The sequence below is a fragment of the Hoplias malabaricus genome, chromosome 1 (assembly GCF_029633855.1).
Source record: "Hoplias malabaricus isolate fHopMal1 chromosome 1, fHopMal1.hap1, whole genome shotgun sequence".
Lineage (NCBI taxonomy): Eukaryota > Metazoa > Chordata > Actinopteri > Characiformes > Erythrinidae > Hoplias > Hoplias malabaricus.
Window position 1 is genome coordinate 20,798,556 of NC_089800.1, and position 20,578 is coordinate 20,819,133.

Genomic DNA, 20,578 nt, shown 5'->3' on the forward strand with positions numbered 1-20,578 from the left:
TAAATGTTAAAGCAAGATATCTACTTGACAAAATTGACTCACTCTGTCTCCAGGGTCACTTTTGACAAACAGTGGGACTTTGTATGCCATTAAGTCCCCGAGGGCCATCCCGCTGTAACCACCAGCAATAAGCAGCACACGACCATCCATTACAGCAGCAACATGGGAGTAGCGTCCTCTTACAGACTGGCTTCCTATTCAAAGATGAATGAGAAAAGTACATGGGTCCAACACTGACCAACTGTGTCAGCCTTGATCTTGGAATACTCCTATATTTGCATATTACTTTTACCACCTAACACTATACTGTTCTCTATAATGGGCTAAAAACCACACTTACTGTGCAGCAGACTGTCTCCAGCAGAAACCCACTGGTGACATCCAAGGTGGTAAAAGAAGATGTCGTCATCGAAGCATTTTTCTTCATTGTAATGGATGTGAACATTCCCTCCTGAAACAGAAAGAGTGCTATCAGCTGTTTTCTTACTGTTAGTCTTTGTTTAAAGAAAAAAAAAAAAAAAAAAATCCATGACTACACCAACGTTGGATTTTGTCACAGTTACAGCAGGTTTTGTGGCATTTACAATAAAAACCCAATCTCTCTCCCTCTCTATTTTAACCCAATCTCTATAATCCATATTACAAAATATCTTCGTACATTCTTTTTCCTTTTTCAGACAATTACGTTGATAATCTTAAAAAGGGATCTTCACCAAAATAATATAATCACATACATTAGGGTTATTAGGTCAATTAGGTCATCCATCTACAAGAAACATCAGGGATTACTCCCAATGTTGCCCTCCTCCTCAGTTTTCATTGGACTGTATCCACACACATCATATTTAAAGCAGGTAAACTAACCACTTACCATACACCACCATGTAATTTCCAATGATGGTAGCGGAATGAAAGGCCCTTTCTCGAGGTCCGTTAGCTGGGAAACGAGAACGCAGAGAGGTCCAGAAACGCTTGTCCACATGGAAAATGTCTGTGGAGTTTACCCGCACACTAAACCTGAGATAAATAAAGACGCAGGTTGTTTTGGTATAAGACATTTCCTACATTCACTTCTGGTACAACAGTGTGAGTAATTCCATACTGACAATTAATACCAGCTTAACTTAGCATTAAGATAGACCACTGCTTATAAACTGCTGTCTTGTAGAGTCTCGCACTTAGAGAAAGACTGCGTGATATTATGGGTGGCCCAAAAGTTTGGAGATGTTATTCATGCCTTCATTAGATTATGTTTTTACCTTTTATATCGCCGCTGTCCAAAGAAAAACATGCATCTCCAAAATAGCAACTTTACAGGAGAAAGAAATAAAACTTTTAATGGAAAAAAATACTGAAGAGAAAGACAGCCGCTGTGTTAAAATGATGTTGTAAACTAAATATCCACAAAAACAGGATACATGTTTTTCACTGGACAGCAACTATATACAATAATTTGTCCATTTTACCAAGGACATTTTTATTTAGTTTTACATTGAATCTAGAAAGCTAACGGTGACTTATAGCTAATTATTTAGCTTTCAAAGATATATATATACACTTCAACATTTTGGGGAGATTATTCATTATTCACTGAATAATTTCATATATTATATTAGCCGGTAGCTAGTTCATACCTGGCTGTAGTTGGTCTGTGTCCACCGTACACCAGCAAAGTCCTTGATGGAGAGTGAAAAACCATGCTGTGACCTGCTGTTGCGGGAGGCTTTCCCCCATATGGCTGCACTGTTTCCCAAACACCACTCCACAGTCGAAAGCGATAGAGGGAGGAGGAAAACATATCCTCTTCAGTTCGCCCTGTTGACAGAGACATCAATCTTGTTTTTGAAGATAAACAAAAGCTTTAATGCCAATGAAGATGTTGAATTTGGCTGGGTATAACAACAATCTGCTTAGTATCTACTAAATGACGTTAACATTTAGTTAACAGGAACAGCTCTGCTAAACACCTAAATGTTAAATGGAACAAGCTGATGAAGCAGGAAGAAGCCATTATGTTGTTAAGAATGCAGGCTTTTAGCTGTCGGTTACGTAACTGTAATTTTCTTGTGTGCTCTCTTTTAGAGTGCTCTACCCTGTGCTGGTAAGTACTGTCACTTACCCCCAAACACGTAAAGATGCTTGTCTACGACAGCAGCTGCATGATTTGCCAGCCTAGGAGCCCCTGGAGCATTTGCCTGGCCAAGCTGTTGCCATTCATTTTGTTGTGGGCGGTATAACCAGACATCACTAGCCAATGAGTGGTTAGCAAGCTCTCCACCGTAGATCACCATGTTCCCCTGCCATTCTACTGCTGTGTGGGAGTGTCTTGGAGCCTTTAAAATAAACACAAAATAAATTCAACTGAACAAAACAATAAAACTCACTAGTTTCCATCTTATTTCTCAGTTACTGCATCTCATGTTCAGTTCTTGGTGGGTAACGCCACCGTCCTGATTGGTTCAGACAAGCACACATCAGTAAGAACTGATAATTAGGGCTCAATTCCCCTCTAATGTAAAAAGAAACAACTCTGAGTGTACCTAATGCCATACCAAACCTTTTATAGACATTACAGGTCAGAAACAAAGCAGAACAAGTGATGGAGTATTTTATAGCACTAATGACACATTATTTCCTCAGAACTTCATCCAATTCAATAGGTAATCCTATTGTTACCAAAGCTGTTATAGGTATACATACTGATTTCTTATTTTCTAACATATAGGAAACTGACATTTGATTTATTTAAACTTAACACAATAAAATGACCATATTATTTCCTACGTATTACCAACCTGTAAACTGCTACCACATTTGTACAATTAATGTGTGGGCAAACAAATAAAAGTAAAATACAAATAAAATAATAATAATAATAATAATTAATAAACATCTTACAGGGGCAATAGGATGTATCTTCTTTTCCCATTGATTGGTTGAAAAATTGTATTCCATAAGGTCACTAAGTGCTCTGTTCAAGTCAAAACCTGAAATACATAAAGTTATTCAGTACATTAATAGGTACAGGATTGTTGATCTTTACTTGATGTTTAATAAATAGCTAAATTATGGTCAAAGGAATTTGCACAGTTTAAAAAGTGAAAGTTTAAATAATGCTGAAATTATTTCAGCATTTTAATATATCATTTAAAGATCAAGCTAAATTCTCACTTTCTTCAAAAATATAATGTTCTTTAATTAATAATTAAATTGCACCAAAAAATTCTCACAAATATAGTGTCAATTCCACTGAGTAAGTGTAATTAGACAAAATAAACAAAACCTTTTAATATATTCTTTTTACTAAAGAATCTAAACAACTCAGTGAATTGACCTTTCTCTGTCTCCTTCTTTAAACTTACCTCCAAACATATACAAGGACCTGGTGGAGGACAGGTAAACCCCAGCAGATGCCGTCCGAGGGGAGGCCCTCACATCCCCAGCATTCACCTCCCACCACTGTCCCACCCCACTATTGTCATGAAGCCCCAGCTGACAGCTCCGTCCTACAAAACCTGGGTTGCAGATGCAACGATCTCCCTTCTGAAAGTTGAACAGAAAGAGACATATCAAAGTTACTCTTTGTCACATGTCTATAACAAAAAGGTTTGCTACATGACTGTCTAATTTTTTAAATCGATAACTAGAACAATAAAAATGACTTACAGAAACATTATGAATGTAAAGGTTTACAACAATGGATTTCAATACAAAATACCAAGATATCACACATTAAATGCATTGCAGATTTGTGAAAAATAAATTAATTGCGGAAATAATTGAGCCTTTAATATCAATGTGTGCAAAAAATTGAAAATCAAAATGAAAAGTAAACAAACAAAAAAAACTGTTTCAACAAAGGACAAAGGAGCAAATTGAATTAAATATATTCCAAAACTTTTGGAGAAGTGAGAGGATTTTAACATATCTGAATGAGTATACAGAATGAAGAAGGGCAGCCGTGGCCTTAAGGTTAGAGGACCCAACAGCCAAACAGCTCCCTGTGCGCCTAGGTGGTTGGAAGCCCCCTGCGAGAGTTCACTGCCCCTAGTGTGTGTGAAGAAATGTCCACTAGTGAGTGTTCACTGCACCTGATGGGTTAAATGCAAAGGGAATCAATAAAGGTGTCATCTTCTTCTCCATCTTCAATAAACTTTAAAAGCCTGTTTCATAAACCTCTGAACGCAATTTTAATCCCCAAATCTCAAGCAAAAATACAGCTAGTTCTCTCACTGATTTCTCAGTACTGCGGCTAAGGTTCATTTCTTATTTAAGGTAAGTGATTTAAGAAGCCTATAAATGTAGGTTTTTAATCGTTTTTACTTACAAACACCCTTGTTAATTAAGTAAAAAATATGCAGCACATTTGGAACTCATGTTTTGTTACTTACCTCTAAACCCAAGTCTAATTTCAGGTACAAATATGTTCTTACAGATCGAAAATACACTTTAAAAGAGGCTCAGCTCAGCTCACCTTATCACAGTGGCCACTGCCATGCTGGGTGCAGTCTGAGGAGCAGAGCCGGGTGGTACAATCCACCCCTCCCCAGCCCTGATGGCACTGGCAAAGGGAAGAAGCTGCATCACAGCGGCCATGACCCCCACAGTCCCCAGGGCAGAGCGAGAATGTGTAGGTGGCATTAAAGCCCAGTAGGTTGTAGTTGGCATCACTGAAAAGGTGGAGCAGCATCTGGAAAGGTGAAGAAAAAAAATGAGCTGATACAAATGGACTGGTTGAACATGAGCAAGATTTCTTGTAGGCAACGCTATGTAAAGATCACAGAAACAGAGATCTATACTAGAGGATTATAAGGAAAAGAGAGGTCAAACAGCTCAAATAAGCACATCTTTTTCTTTGACCGCATCCCTTTCTGTTACAGAAATAGAGGTAGAAACCAACCTCACTAATAAGACCAAGTAATATTAGAGCTGTGTCTACACACATGGGCAGACTCTAATGTTAGGATGAAAAACAAAGAACAAGACACTAACTATAACTGTTTGAAGAGCTGGATGATACGGCCAATATTTATATCACGATATATTTCTTAATTTCGGTAAATAAAATATAATACCGATATCGATGTGAACAGTATGAAATCCACTGAAAAAACTTCCAAGAACAAACAAGAAACATGACATCACCCTCAAAAAGAAACCTCTCGGCTTTGTCAATATTAATATTCTTAAACTAAATTTTAAATTAAGTGCTGAATTGATGACAGCGCCCTCTAATGACCGTGAGTCAGTGACAGACTCTGTAAATACTGTACACTGAAATATTGAAAATGTGTTTAAAAGTCAGGCGGCAAAGCAGGTAGTGTCGCAGTCACACAGCTCCAGGGTCCTGGAGGTTGTGGGTTCTAGTCCCGCTCCGGGTGACTGTCTGTGACGAGTGTGGCGTGTTCTCCCTGTGTCTGCATGGGTTTCCTCCGGGTGACTGTCTGTGAGGAGTGTGGTATGATCTCCCTGTATCATATCATTGCTATTGAATCACTGTATATTGCAATATATATTGATACTGAATTATTGTCCAGCCATAAATATTGGTTCAACAAAGAACACATTGTGAAGTTAATGTATCAGAAACTGTACAGGCAATTTCTCTCTGCTAAAGGCATGGGACAAAGGAGTCCACCTTCTTGTAAAAGCAAACTAATTAATACCAATTCAGAATGTGCCTTTTCAAACCGACAAACATTGACAGTGTGCTTTTATATGACAAGCCTGCAGTAGACTTCAAAAACTGCAATTTTTTTTTTCTGAAATTGAATACCAATGCAATGAATCTCTGACATCTTAAACTGACCAATAATGTCCTCAAAATGTCACAAAAAAGATTAATTTAACAAGAAACCCTGCACCTCAAGCTCACCTTGCCTGACTTTGCCTCTATTGGTTGAGGCAGTGTAGTGCCACTCAGACTTGCAAGAAGAGGACTCTGATAGGAGTCTCCATCATAGATGAAAAGGTAATCATAGGTGCATTCTGTCTCCATGAAAATGAAGTTGAGCACAATACGGTAATTGCTGCCAGGAGCTGAGAGATAGAGAGATGAAAAAAGAGAATTTTGCAAAGAACTGAATATACAATAAACAAATATTCACATTCAGAATGGCACTTTTTTTGATGCAGAATTAAATACTGAGATGTGGTGAGATGTATATGGATTTCTTTTATTGCGTACACACTACCTAGTATTACATGACTGATAAATGCTAATTTATGTTAAGATTCTCACAGCATAGCCTGTCTGCATAGGTGAAATTACACCCATAAAAAGCATAGGATGCACTGTTAAATCATCAATGACAACTACATTCAGTCTCTCTTTTAGTTTTGACACTCACCTGTGATAAGCCACTCACAGTTCCCATTCACTGAATAGTTTCCTGGCCCGTCTGTGACATATCCTGGGGGTCCTCTAAGAACCTCCCTCTGGCCTTTACATTCCCCTGCCCAACACACAGGGGCCAGCAGGAAAGGCAGGATCAGTGCTGGAACAAGGGAATCCATTCTGTCCTCCAGCCAGATGAGGTGGAGGGATGTTTAGGGAGCTGGAGGTCTTACTCAGTGGCCGAGGGCCTTGTGAAAGACTATAAAATAAACAGTGCGAGTTAGTCTCTCTGCGGCACAATGCTCTGTATATACAGTCAAGTGCAGACGCTCTAGGCACCTTTTTAGTGTCATTTACCTTATAATATGTGTGTATTTGCGTCTAATAACACTATATTGTTAGAATAAAGGAAGGCATATAAATACAATTTAAAAAAATATTTCTGTTTTTTTTTTTATGTAGTTGAAACTTTTTAGTCATTTAATGATTTAATTATATAACTGGCCTTGTTCATAAGTTATCCACCCATTTCTAACATGGGAATAACAACTGATCAGCATTATATTCACTAATTTAATCAGCACCTATATATAGGGCCTTACATATTTCACAGCTGTAAAAACAGCATCACAAACTGTGAAATGAGCCTTTTCCCAAGCAACAGAAAAAACACGCCATGTAATTCCAAACTGAAGTGAGATCTGGGGGTTTGTGTTGGGTGATTTTAATTTTTTTAATTCACATAACATTCAAAAGAGTTATGTAACACACTCTGACTGCACAGGGCTAAAACACCAGTGACCAGCAGCTGTTTCTTGTGTTATTCAGAAGTTCCGGCATCATTACAGCTATAGAGAATTGGGCAGATCCAAATCACCTTCCAGGTACTTTAAATGTTCCTGACATTTGTGTTTTAAATAGTGGAATGTAAATTGGAAAATGACACCAAGCAAAAACACGAGAATGGAAAAACACCCAAATATGCATATTGAGAAACAGCCAGTGACAAGAAGCAAGGCTTGAACACTGAACCCTGAACCCCAGGACCCTGGAGCCATATGACAGTGCCACTGTGCCACCAACAGCGTTACAGTGAACTAAAAACTGTCAGAATAGTAAATTAGGTTTTTAAAATTGTGGCTATTTACAGAGACAACATGTATCTGACGATACAGAAACCAAAACTGGTGAATCTTTAATTATATACACAGGGTATACACTGCAATAACTAAACGTCAGTAAAATAATTGTTAATAAATAAAGCCTGATTTCGTAAATAGACCAATATGATTTTGTAACACATTTTCAATATTTCAGTACACATTATTTACAGCATCTGTCACTGACTGACGGTCATTAGAGGGCGCTGTCATCAGTTCGGGGTAATCAATTTAAAATTTAGTTTAAAAATATTAATACTGACAAAGCCAAGAGGTTTATGTTTGAGGGTGATGTCATGTTTCTTGTTTGTTCTTGGACGTTATACCAAAGGATTGTTTTACTGTTCATAGCGATATCGAAATTATATGGACCAAAATTAAAACATATATCCTGATATAAATTTTGGCCGTATCGTCCAGCCCTAGACCAAGCTTACCAGTCATTATTATGCGTAAGTGTAAAATCTTTGCAATTAACGTTAACATGTCCCTTACTAAAGCAAGTTGGCAAACCTTTAACTAGACAGAGGATAATTAGTTCCAACTCCTGTACATATTTCTTTATTTTTATTTGCCTAGCAAGATGAAGCTGAAATATGCGTCTTATTCACCAATTTCTCATTCGTCTTTTTTCGTTCCACCTTAAATGTAACGTTAACTGCATAAATGTCTATTAAGGTGGAATGGAAAATTCGTCTAGAACCCCAACTTCTGCCTCAGGCTAGCTAGCCACATCTGCGATAAAGATGGACAAAACGGTTTCCAATATCTTACCAGTGTCCGAGTCTTTATCTTCATGCTTCATAAGCATAAAGATGTAGATGTACCAATGAATCACATTCTGAAAATCTGTCAGTTTCACTAATCTGAAACAGCTCTTAGAAGCTAAGTCGCTAACTGTTATTGTTGTTGAGTGTGGACGGTTTGGAGAATGGCTCCGGTCTGAACACAGCGGCGCAGGACGGCGGCCTTTAACAGGAGCTCCGCTTGAGGCTGGAGACTCGGTTAGCGAGTTAGCGGGTTTTCCAGATGTCCGTCCGGGAAATTCTGAAATCCAGCGAGACCTGCTCTTCAATTAAAACGACTAAGACGGTCTAAACACACACAGAATCAACCCATACTGCAGAGAAAATATCCCATATCTCGGCTATGGAGATATTACTCGCCAATAGCGTAGGACCCTCAGTACAACGGTCTTAGCGGCGTTAGCTCTGTTTGTTTTCACCAGAGAGTGAGCAGCATCTGTTAGCGCTGTGCGACTCGCCAGTGAACCGTCTGAACAATTCTTTTCACGGAATCACTCGAACCAATTCACAACGTAATTGGATTTTTAATATTCACAACAACGCAATGCGTAAAATAAAGTTAAAATCGCAAAATCAGGACACAGCAATCAAATTAACAGTTTTCTGTCTGTATATTCTATATGACGTTTCGTTTCTGTGGATTGTGTGTTTATGATGTGGCCTGAATATTAACACATATATGAATAGAATAATTAATTATTTGTACACGGAGGGTTAGCGTCTGACTGTCTGACTGTGGCAACACAATGCATACATTCTTTCTAGTCATTGCTGGGGAAAGAAAACGAATCAGTTGGACTTTGGATTGATTTAAATGGGCCAATGCAAGAATCGATTCCGTGAACTGAATCATTATAGTTTGCGTCATTGATACCTGGCTGTTACACAAAGCCTAATGATAAAAAAAAAAACAGGTATTGTAGATCATGAGTTGCTTTACTAGAACTGAATTGTCAATACGCAAATCCAGTTTTTATTCATTCATTAATTCATTCATTCAGCCTCTGTCCCAAGGTGGGTCCAGAGCATACACAGAGTCACTGAACACAACGGAGGTACACACAAAAATATGTACTATTTTTGTAAAATTGTAAAATAATTTTAATTAAAATAATTAACAATAAATAATTAATAAAATGTATTTACAGTTTAGTCTGCTGCTAACATGTTGTAATAAGTGCCACAGAAAATAGGAACAGAAACAAACTGGTGACTTCCACTTTTCAGCAAAAGATGCTCAGAGGGCCTGTATTATTCTTATAAATATATTGAGGAGGCTGTCCATATTGTCCTGGAAGTTGTGGGTTCGAGTCCCACACTCTGGGTGACTGTCTGTGAGGAGTGTGGTGTGTTCTCCCTGTGTCTGCGTGGGTTTCCTCTGAGTGACTGTCTGTGAGGAGTGTGGTGTGTTCTCCCTGTGCCTGCGTGGGTTTCCTCCGGGTGACTGTCTGTGAGGAGTGTGCTGTGTTCTCCCTGTGCCTGCGTGGGTTTCCTCCGAGTGACTGTCTGTGAGGAGTGTGGTGTGTTCTCCCTGTGCCTGCGTGGGTTTCCTCCAGGTGACTGTCTGTGAGGAGTGTGGTGTGTTCTCCCTGTGTCTGCGTGGGTTTCCTCCGAGTGACTGTCTGTGAGAATTGTGGTGTGTTCTCCCTGTGTCTGCGTGGGTTTCCTCCGAGTGACTGTCTGTGAGAATTGTGGTGTGTTCTCCCTGTGCCTGCGTGGGTTTCCTCCTGGTGACTGTCTGTGAGGAGTGTGGTGTGTTCTCCCTGTGTCTGCGTGGGTTTCCTCCGGGTGATTGTCTGTGAGGAGTGTGGTGTGTTCTTCGTGTCTGCATGGGTTTCCTCCGGGTGACTGGCTGTGAGGAGTGTGGTGTGTTCTCTCTGTGTCTGCGTGGGTTTCCTCCGGGTGCTCCGGTTTCCTCCCACGCTCCAAAAACACACATTGGTAGGTGGATTGGAGACTCAAAAGTGTCCATAGGTGTGACCGTGTGCTTCCCTGTGAAGGACTGGTGCCCCCTCCAGGGTGTGTTCCCGCCTTGCGCCCAGTGATTCCAGGTAGGCTCCGGACCCACCGCCACCCTGAACTGGATAAGGGTTACAGACAATGAATGAATGAACAAACTTCTTTTATCTTTTCTTTTAACTTAGTGGGATATTAACCTAATGCTACAAAACTAATAAATGATCTGTGACATTACAAAAGCTACTGTGAGCAAGATTTATGATAGCAATTATCTATTATTTTTACATGTATAATTACAGAACAACTGCAGTGTCCTGTTTGCTCTTGTAAAGCAGAGGAGTGCAATACTTCTATGAAGGAAGAGGTGAAAAACTGAATCTCAGAATATTACTACATTTATGCCCTATCAGATATATTATAATTGTTAATAACAATCAGGTAGAGATTGTCACATAACAGCTGTTATACTTCATTTTCATGGCATTCAAACATCAGTAAAAAACATAAAAGGTACGTATTTCCTTTCCAGTAACACAAATATTCAGTCTCAATAACACAGTTTATTGATAAGAAATAACACAAATGAAAATGAAAATATTAATTTACTCATATGTTCTTAAACATAACATTAAAATGAAATGAATGTATTTAAAAATATTTTTGTGACACTGAACAGGGTTTTTTAAATGAACAACAAAATGTCATGTGTTTCTCAAGTGACGATCATGTAAAAAAATATTTATAAATTTTTCATTATTATTATTATAATTAAGTTATTCTACATTTATAAAACTTCCCTAGATTTTGTTTAGAGTTGAAACTATCTTGTCCCTCTCTGGTCATTAATTAAACCCTGACTGAATTATCTGAGTTTGCGCAGTAGGTCATAGGGATGTAGAAAAGTGGACAAATAGTTGGGAGCAAGGCCTTAAATGTCAACAGTAGGGGTGTGCGATACAGCCCTAAAATAATATCACGATATTTCAGGGGATTTTGGCAATAACAAAATATTTGGTGATAGCAACAAATCACTGAAGAATACCTTTATTAATTTCATATTAATAAATAATTATATACAATTAAATATATGTAATATATATTAATAATTACATTGTTTTATTTATTAAAAAAAAACATTTTACTACAAATGTAACCATTTCAAATATTCAAATATAAAGAAGCTTTATTTTTCCTTAAAGGGGTTCTTGAAGATCCACTCTTTTTACACAACTGCCTTCTTTCACCCAGTGCCACAAATATTCAGTCGTAATAACACAGTTGTTATGTAGTTTATTGATAAGCCATTAAAACTAAATGAGAATTAACGCTACAATTCCTCCAGCAGAGGGCGCAGCTCAAACCAACGCGGCAGTCGCACTTTGACACACGGGAGGAGACTGTTGCCCGATTTGGACTGCGCATGTGCAGAAAATTATGCTTGCGTACACTGCTGATAGCTCTGATATTTTATTACTTTCTTCGAGGATATTGTAAATAGTCACAGCCCTTTTTAGTTGAACGTCATGTGTGTCCCACATCGTTATTCGCCATAAATAACCTTAACACGAATATCTTGTTGTAAATAAACACATTTTGCAGGTGCTCCAGTTGTTTAAAACTGCGAAGGACAGCGAGGAAAGGCTAACTCATGTGTTATGTGTGTTCAAAGTTACTCACAATTGAATATAAAGCTTCCCTTTACTTTGGAAATCAGTCTGCTGCTATAACAACCTGCATACAAGTTTGCGCATGCGCAGTCAAAGTTCTCAGGAAGAAGGCAGAACCGGAAAAACAACTCTTAAGCGAAACCACGACGTCAACGAGAGGTCAACGACGAAAAGCTCCTCGTCTGTGGGTTTTCAACGCGAATTTTGAACAAACGGCAGCGAACCTGAATCCAGGGAAACGGCCGCGTGTCCAGTCGCCGGGCCGCGGGGAAAGCGAAAGTAAAAGAAGCGCCACTGCGAGGAAAATGGCTGAGAACGTGTCGGACGAGGAGGTGGCGGAAAGGCCGTCTCTTCTAGAGTCGGACCTCACCTGCCCGGTGTGTAAGGAGCTGTTCCGCGACCCCGTGCTCCTCACGTGCACGCACAGTTTCTGCCGCGCGTGTCTGGAGGCGAGCTGGAAGCACAAGTCCACCAAGGATTGTCCTGTGTGTCGGAAGAACTGCGACGGGGAGGACCCCATTGCCAACCGCGCTCTGAAGAACACCTGCGAGTCTTTCCAGAAGGAGAAGGGCTGGAGAGTGCCCACCACCGCCGAGGTGCTCTGCGGCCTGCACCAGCGCGAACTGCAGCTTTTCTGCGTCAAAGATGAAGCGCCCATCTGCGTGGAATGCGTCACGCTGCACAGTGGGCATGATTTCCTCCCTTTAGACCAAGGAGTTCCATTCTGCAAGGTAAACAACGCACTCAAACTCAGTCATTGCGCCTGGCATTCGAGCTCAGTCATTAAAGACAACCTCCATAAGACAAATCCTCAGGCAAACGCTGGTTTTGAAACTGCAGTGTAATTAATGGGCAGATGCAGACAGCCAGGGTCTCTTATGTCATAAACTCAAGGAACCAATCACGTCGTTCTGAGGGGCGGGCTGTAGAACCGCATGTGAGCAGCTAATGTGTATGTGGAGCTAGAGGCAGGGACTAGTAGCATATTTTTAGATCCAATATAGGTTTATGTAACGTCTTGGATAAAATAATAAAAAAAGAACCAAGATAACAGCACATTTCTCCCTGTGTAAAGAGCCTTGTTAAAAATGGCGAGTTTCAGCGCCTGTTGCTTTAAATGAAGATGAGCCACAGCTCAGTCCAACATTGGGAACACAGGAATGAGGAGCAAGTGCCCTGTGAATAACCTTCCAATATCCATTAAATGACCCCTGTATTTCACCAGACTCCCGCACGTTCAGTGTAAACTAGTCAGATGTAATCTTGGGGAGTGTAGCAATATCCTGTTGGGCAGCAATGTCCTTCTCTGGTTACGAGGTGAATGTGGAATGTAACAGAGCTGAAACAAAACTGGTATTACCAGGTGGTTTATCTCAATCTATTGTGATGAATAACTTGCACAGTTTACATCACAAGAGCAGAGAGAGACAGACTGCAACAGAGCCTAACATGCTAAGAGTTTCCTGTTAGATCCTATGACAAAAGTGCTATTGTGGCTAACAGGATATAACAGTCTTTCTCTTCGTTATGCAATTATGCATTATGCATTGTGTTCTTTTACCTCTTGACACAAAGCGGCATCTGTGTGGGCTTCTGAGCGCTCTGAGACTCTTCGTGTACATTAGTGATTGTCTGAAATCAGACAATCAGACCTCATTAAAAAAAAAACAAAATGACTGTAACCCATGGAGACGCATGTGAAATGTTAAAAGTGCAGGTTTACATTTTCCACTTGGTGTTTTGCCCACTAGTTTTAATATTGAAGTGGAGTCATACACAACCAATAAAAATGACAAGACTGTTAGTTTATAATATATATATATATATTTTTTTTTTTTAATATTTTTTTAAAGTATAATATGTATTTTTCTTGTTGATATTGGGGGATAATATGTCATTTTTATGTATGTAGTTATATTGTGTGTTTATATATTTATAAAAACAATAATAATTCAATTTTCATTTCATATAAAGCCCCCTAAACTAAACATTTTTGTTTTTAGGAGGAACTCAACATGAAAATCATTATCCTAACCCAAAAGCTGGAATCTTTTAAGAGAATGAAGAAAAGATATGGTGACACAACTACGTTTGTTCAGGTAACTGAGGTTCAGACCCTTTTTAAACACTAACGCTATAAGAACTAATGAAGAAACCAATAGAAACTGGAGTTATTGAGGTGAACTTATGACTGAATAAGTTGTCTCATTTATCTCTGTTTCCCAGAACCAGTCTGAGGAGGCAGAGAAGCAAATCAAACAGGAGTTTGAAAGACTTCATCAGATCCTGAATGACGAAGAGACTAGAAGAATTAGAGCCCTAAAGAAAGAAGAGGAGGAGAAGAAACAGATAATAAAAGAGAAAATTGACAGCATAGCTCGTGAAATCATGTCTCTGTCAGAGCTGATCCAGTCAGTGAAAAGGGAGATGGGAGCTGAAGATTTGGTTTTCCTACAAGTATGAGCACTTCTAGCAGTTAAACACTCTATATGATGTTAAATGATTTTTAACTGGAGCTGCAGCTTAATTCTCACATTTATTAATTACTAATTTATTATTTATTTTTTTACAGAACTTCCAGTCTCTTAAACGAAGGTAAGCTATGTTCAGGCATAAAGACTGATGGGAGTTTGCTTGTTCTCTTGTAATGTTCATTTAACCAGACGTAGACTTTGATAAGCCACCTTCATTAAATATTTTAAGCATCAAGGGGAAAATACATTAATGAATATATTACATACAAGCTTCAACTACTAAATATGGAATGAAATAATAAGTACTAAGCATGGCCACTGTCAGCTTCTTTGTTTTATCACAAACAATCATCCACAGGAATATGCCTCTGTACTTCCAAAGTTCACCTTTTAAGACTCCTGACGTGTTGGGACGGTTTTAATGACAGGAAATAAAATTGATAAAAGATAGACTTTGTTCTTTAAATATTTGAAACTTCCCTAAGGAAGTCAGATTCAGTGCAACACAAGACTGAAACCAGCAAGCTACCCTAGACCTATTAGAAGTGTGTTACATGTGACCAGCTGTGGGTTTATTTTTAAAGAACACTTTAAGAATATAGTATGTGTATTGAAACTGTTTCCAATCAAGTCTAACACTGCTTCTCTAGAATCATTATAGTGATTATAATTTACTCAGTTTTTATCTATTCTTTTCCAGGGCTCAGTGGACTTCTGAAGACCCTCCAAAGATTAATGGCGCTCTCATAAATATGGCTAAGCATGTCGGAGCACTGGGTTACAAAGTCTGGGAGAGCATGCAGACTCATATCCAATGTCGTAAGTGTCTATCTTTGGATCAGAAACTGCATAGGTAACAAGAAAGCTACACCTGTTGATGACTTCCTTGCAACTACTACATGAAGGTTTTGGTGTTCAAAGGAGTCATTTTTGTCACCAGAAGAGTAGCAAATATTATTTCTGAAAGTCATTTATTATTTTTCTGCTCTGTGAAGGACTGGCACCCCTCCAGGGTGTGTTCTTGCCTTGTGCCCAGTGATTCGGGGTAGGCTCTGGACCCACCGCCGCCCTGAACTGGATAAGGGTTACAGACAATTAATTAATTAATTTATTATTATTATTTTTGTATTATTTATTTTTCTTTTTTTGATAAAATACAACTACTTGAGTTTAAAGAATGCACTTGCTTTGTTGTCCCTGAATGAACCAGTCACTGCTCCATAGAGTGGGTCCAACACAAGTTTACAGTAGGTTTTATACAGAATCTTATTCATCCAAGCCACTAGGTGTCAATATAATTGCGATTTCAAAACATGAATATTGTCAAAATATTGTATAGATATAAGGTACTTCTGAATAACCTTTTTAAAAAGCTTGTTCTTTTGAGCAGCATAAAAATATTCAATCTTAAATGATGGTCTGCATTCTGTGGTCTACTTTCTGTTTCTGTGGCACCCTCCTCACTTGTTCTAAACTGGAAAATCTATTTATAAATAAATTATATATTACACTGAAACAGGGAGCAGAATTCATGATTTAATATTTAGTGTCATACATTCATTCGTTGTCTGTAACCCTTAATCCAGTTCAGGGCTGCCCAGTTCTGGGTCCCGAGCCTACCCAGAATCACTTGGCGCAAGCAGAAACACATCCTGGAGGGGGTGACTGTCCTTCACAGGGTGACACATACTCACACATTCACTCATACACTCACACCTACAGACACTTGTGAGTCGCCAATCCACCTACCAACATGTGTTTTTGGACTGTGGGAGGAAACCAGAGCACCCGGAGGAACCCCACACAGGCAGAGGGAGAACACACCACACTCCTCACAGACAGTCACCCGGAGGAAACCCATGCAGACACAAGGAGAACACACCACACTCCTCACAGACAGTCACCCGGAGGAAACCCACGCAGACACAGGGAGAACACACCACACTCCTCACAGACAGTCACCCGGAGGAAACCCACGCAGACACAGAGAGAACACACCACACTCCTCACAGACAATCACCCGGAGGAAACCCACGCAGACACAGGGAGAACACACCACACTCCTCACAGACAGTCACTCGGAGGAAACCCACGCAGACACAGGGAGAACACACCACACTACTCACAGACAGTCACCCGGAGGAAACCCACGCAGACACAGGGAGAACACACCACACTCCTCACAGACAGTCACCCGGAGGAAACCCACGCAGACACAGGGAGAACACACCACACTACTCACAGACAGTCACCCGGAGGAAACCCACGCAGACACAGGGAGAACACACCACACTACTCACAGACAGTCACCCGGAGGAAACCCACGCAGACACAGGGAGAACACACCACACTCCTCACAGACAGTCACCCGGAGGAAACCCACGCAGACACAGGGAGAACACACCACACTCCTCACAGACAGTCACTCGGAGGAAACCCACGCAGACACAGGGAGAACACACCACACTACTCACAGACAGTCACCCGGAGGAAATCCACGCAGACACAGGGAGAACACACCACACTCCTCACAGACAGTCACCCGGAGGAAACCCACGCAGACACAGGGAGAACACACCACACTCCTCACAGACAGTCACTCGGAGGAAACCCACGCAGACACAGGGAGAACACACCACACTCCTCACAGACAGTCACCCGGAGGAAACCCACGCAGACACAGGGAGAACACACCACACTCCTCACAGACAGTCACTCGGAGGAAACCCACGCAGACACAGGGAGAACACACCACACTACTCACAGACAGTCACCCGGAGGAAACCCACGCAGACACAGGGAGAACACACCACACTACTCACAGACAGTCACCCGGAGGAAACCCACGCAGACACAGGGAGAACACACCACACTCCTCACAGAGCCACATTTGTCAGTAAATACTCAGCTTTTTAGATCTGTAGAAAACTTTACATTTCTAAATGATTTCCATTTTCTCCACAGTTCCTGTCATCATGGATCCAAACACTGTTTCCCCCTGGCTCTCTATGTCTCCTGACTACGCAAGTGTGAGGGACAGTCCAGAGAGGCAGTCCTTCCCAGACAACCCTGAGCGTTTTGACCCCTGTGTGTTTGTCCTGGGTTCTGAGGGGTTCACCTCTGGGCGGCACCGGTGGGAGGTCCACGTTGGTGATAATCCCAAGTGGATAGTCGGGGTGTGCAAAGAGTCTGTGGCACGCAAGCGGAAGTTCACGGTGACCACGACTGGAGGCGTGTGGAGCATCGGGCTGAGTAAAGGCGTGTACAATGCCTTGACCACACCACGCACCGTGCTGACAGTAGAGCGCAGGCCTGAGACCATCAGGGTGAAGCTGAATATGGAGAAGGGGGAGGTGTCCTTCTGGGATGCAGTCAGTGGGAGACATCTCTGCACCTACACCGACAAATTCCCTGTAAAACTCTTCCCTCTGTTTGGCCCCGGGCTCCACCAAACACCCATGAGTGTGCTGCCTGCTAAACTGACCATACATCAACAGTGAAGCTGCATCTCTACTAACCCAAGTGCTGCTGCTCTCCCAAAAATGTGTAGATCTCACTAATGTTGAATTGGTTTAATGTTTCTACTATAAACCCTAATTCCAAAAGGAAAACAAAGCTGGGGCAATATGTAAAATCAGAGTAAATCTACTTATTTAAACAGAAACAATACAAAATTAGATTTTTCTTTTGTTTTTACCTTTTTTAAATAAATAAAGGTCATAAATTCTTGTCCAAGGGAAATGTAAGACGAGGAATGTTGTGGTATGTTAGAAAAAGCATGTGCGATCATTCTTGGGTATAAACATGGTTAAAAATCCAGTAAAGGCCTAGTCCTCTGAGGAAGAATAAGCAACTGTGATTTACATATTTAGCAAAATGTATCCGTTTACCACACCTTTTTCTAACATGTTGTAGACGACATAGTTCTAGGCCTGTCACAATAATTGTTATCGACTTATCATACTATATATATATATATATATATATATTGATATTTCTTCAATAATTTAGGCTGACCTCAGTGTTGCCCGCTGTGTTTACACAAGTATGAACATCACCAGTATTGTAATCCCTCACTCTGTTCTATTCTCTTCTTTTCTCTAGTCTATATGTATAAAAACACAGAGGTTTTATGTTTGTTTGTTTTTATTGTTTTTTTTTGTTGTTGTTGTTTTTAAATTATTTAGTGTGTTTAAATATTTAATAGATCATCAATGCTTTAAAAGGGGTTTAACTGAAATATTATATATTAGTATTTTTCAGTGGCATAAAATGGTCATGAAATGAAAATAGTGTGGTTTATTGCAGTTATTTCTGGGACAATATGTCTACCACCAAAATGACCTAAATAGTTCATCAGGCAAAATATCAAACCATGGATCTTCTTTTTTTAATTAAAAAAACAATCTACAAGTCAAACAATCTAAAGGAAGGAATGCTTTTAGTCTTTTGTTTAGCTGCATTTTGCATATTGCCCCATCTTTAGAAGTAAAACTTGCACATTTAATAATTTTCTATTTCTTAAAAATCAAACCACTGCGAGCTTTGAATAGAGGACGTTAGGGTCTTTATACCAGAGCTGAGTGCCTTTGCAGTCCTGGAAATCCATTATATTGCCTTGTTTTATATGTTTCCTGTGCATTGTTATTAAAGGAATACTCCAGCATTTTTTAAGCTACTTGCTCTCTGCTGCTTCTGTATTTCTCATTCAGAACACTCAGATTCAGCTTCTGCTTTGTTCTTAGACCAAAAAAAAAGCTGAAGTATTCCTGCAGCTGATTATTTTAAGCATGACACCAAACAAAACAGCAGCAATTGAATCCTATGCAGTGGAAGGTAAACTACATATGCATCAGGCTGAAATGTCTGAACTGGAACAGGATGAACGTAGGAGTAATGATGACGTATATAATCATATGACCTTAGCAATCAGGAAGAGACATACTCTAACTTATGTAACAAGCTATCTATTAAAGCTGGGTTTTTCTTAGTTCTTCTGGTTTTGCACTTATGATTGATCTTCTGTGTATATTTACATTCACACAATTTTCACTTCTGAAGGGGTCTGGGTAATGAGCACAAAGAGCCATACAGCTCCATTTAAAAAAAAATATATATATATTTTCCCCTAAAATTATCTGTATACTTCAGTTGTTCAGTTGTACACAAGGTCATTCAGAGTGGTTTGTGAAATACATGTGTTCTAAATACATGGCTCTAAATTGATGTTGGAGTCTTTTTTGAGTTGCATTTGTAAAATATTTAAAATAAAAACACTGTGTATTTCCCTACAATGCACCATTTCCAAGCATCGCAAACCACTCTAAACGACGCTGAGTTCATCTCCACTATTAAATGTGTAGATTTGTTTAAACAAAGCCTGTTTAAGTCTTTGTGTTACAAATCGGTCGCAAAAAATAATTAAAATATATTATGATGAAATATTTTGTGGTATACTGGTGATTATTTTCAGCACCTGTTTATATCAATCCAGGTCTTCTGAGTCACATTTGGCACAAGGACCTGGCCAGAAACTCCTCTTCCTACACATTCTACTATCCTCTGTTCTCCCTTCATTTTCCCATGAATAAAAGAAATGTCTGTTTCATTGTGTTCTGTTCTGTTGGTGATGCTTTACTAAGGATGCTGTAAAGACTGTGCACACCAGTAGATGTATGTGTCAGAAACAGGTGCACCTTTAAACAGCTGGGTTCACTAAAGGAGAGGTTAGGTATAGCAATGTAACTGAACAACAAAGTCTGGTTGTTGTCAGTCTATGTTCAAAGATACTCTGTTTTCTTCAGAGACTCCCTTCTCACTTATCTCAGTTCTAACGTCATAAAAGCTTCAGTTAAGTTGCCTCCCACATCGCCGGGTTCCACAGTTGGAAAATACTGAACAGCACTCCTTATGATCAGGTAAGCTCATTAGTTTCAGTTGCTTTTAAACTGATTGAGATGGAAATGTGGCATGTGTTTGATTTCTTACATTTCTGTGTATATTAATAATGAAATATTGGCAAAATGCATGATTTATTGTGGTGATGTTAAGGGCTAAAGTGAAAATACTAAGTGCAAGAGCTTAATTGAACAATCTGGAATACCATGTATTTATACGGGCTATAAGACAGAACCCAGATCTGATAGTGTTGAGTTTATCTTGAATTTAAATAAAA

General features: G+C 39.7%; 2 protein-coding genes across 2 annotated transcripts in view; one reads left to right on the top strand and one right to left on the bottom strand.

The window, feature by feature from the left end:
* The window catches only part of megf8 (multiple EGF-like-domains 8), a 34,121-nt gene extending 25,420 nt beyond the window's left edge, over window positions 1–8,701 (bottom strand). Inside the window, exons 1-11 of the mRNA XM_066673422.1 lie at window positions 8,272–8,701; window positions 6,351–6,596; window positions 5,876–6,039; window positions 4,475–4,690; window positions 3,363–3,543; window positions 2,899–2,987; window positions 2,120–2,333; window positions 1,635–1,815; window positions 872–1,017; window positions 341–451; window positions 43–194 (exon numbers count right to left, since the gene is read on the bottom strand). Of these exons, the coding sequence (XP_066529519.1) occupies window positions 43–194; window positions 341–451; window positions 872–1,017; window positions 1,635–1,815; window positions 2,120–2,333; window positions 2,899–2,987; window positions 3,363–3,543; window positions 4,475–4,690; window positions 5,876–6,039; window positions 6,351–6,516 (1,620 nt within the window). The 5' untranslated portion in view covers window positions 6,517–6,596; window positions 8,272–8,701. The remainder of the gene's footprint in view (window positions 1–42; window positions 195–340; window positions 452–871; window positions 1,018–1,634; window positions 1,816–2,119; window positions 2,334–2,898; window positions 2,988–3,362; window positions 3,544–4,474; window positions 4,691–5,875; window positions 6,040–6,350; window positions 6,597–8,271) is intronic.
* A 3,343-nt stretch (window positions 8,702–12,044) lies between these two features.
* On the top strand, window positions 12,045–19,854 carry trim35-28 (tripartite motif containing 35-28). Its single transcript, XM_066673435.1, has 6 exons — window positions 12,045–12,660; window positions 13,933–14,028; window positions 14,156–14,386; window positions 14,502–14,524; window positions 15,104–15,222; window positions 17,368–19,854. Exons 1-6 carry the CDS (start codon window positions 12,235–12,237, stop codon window positions 17,901–17,903), a joined length of 1,431 nt encoding a protein of 476 aa, XP_066529532.1. The 5' UTR covers window positions 12,045–12,234; the 3' UTR covers window positions 17,904–19,854.
* The last annotated feature ends 724 nt before the right edge of the window (window positions 19,855–20,578 follow it).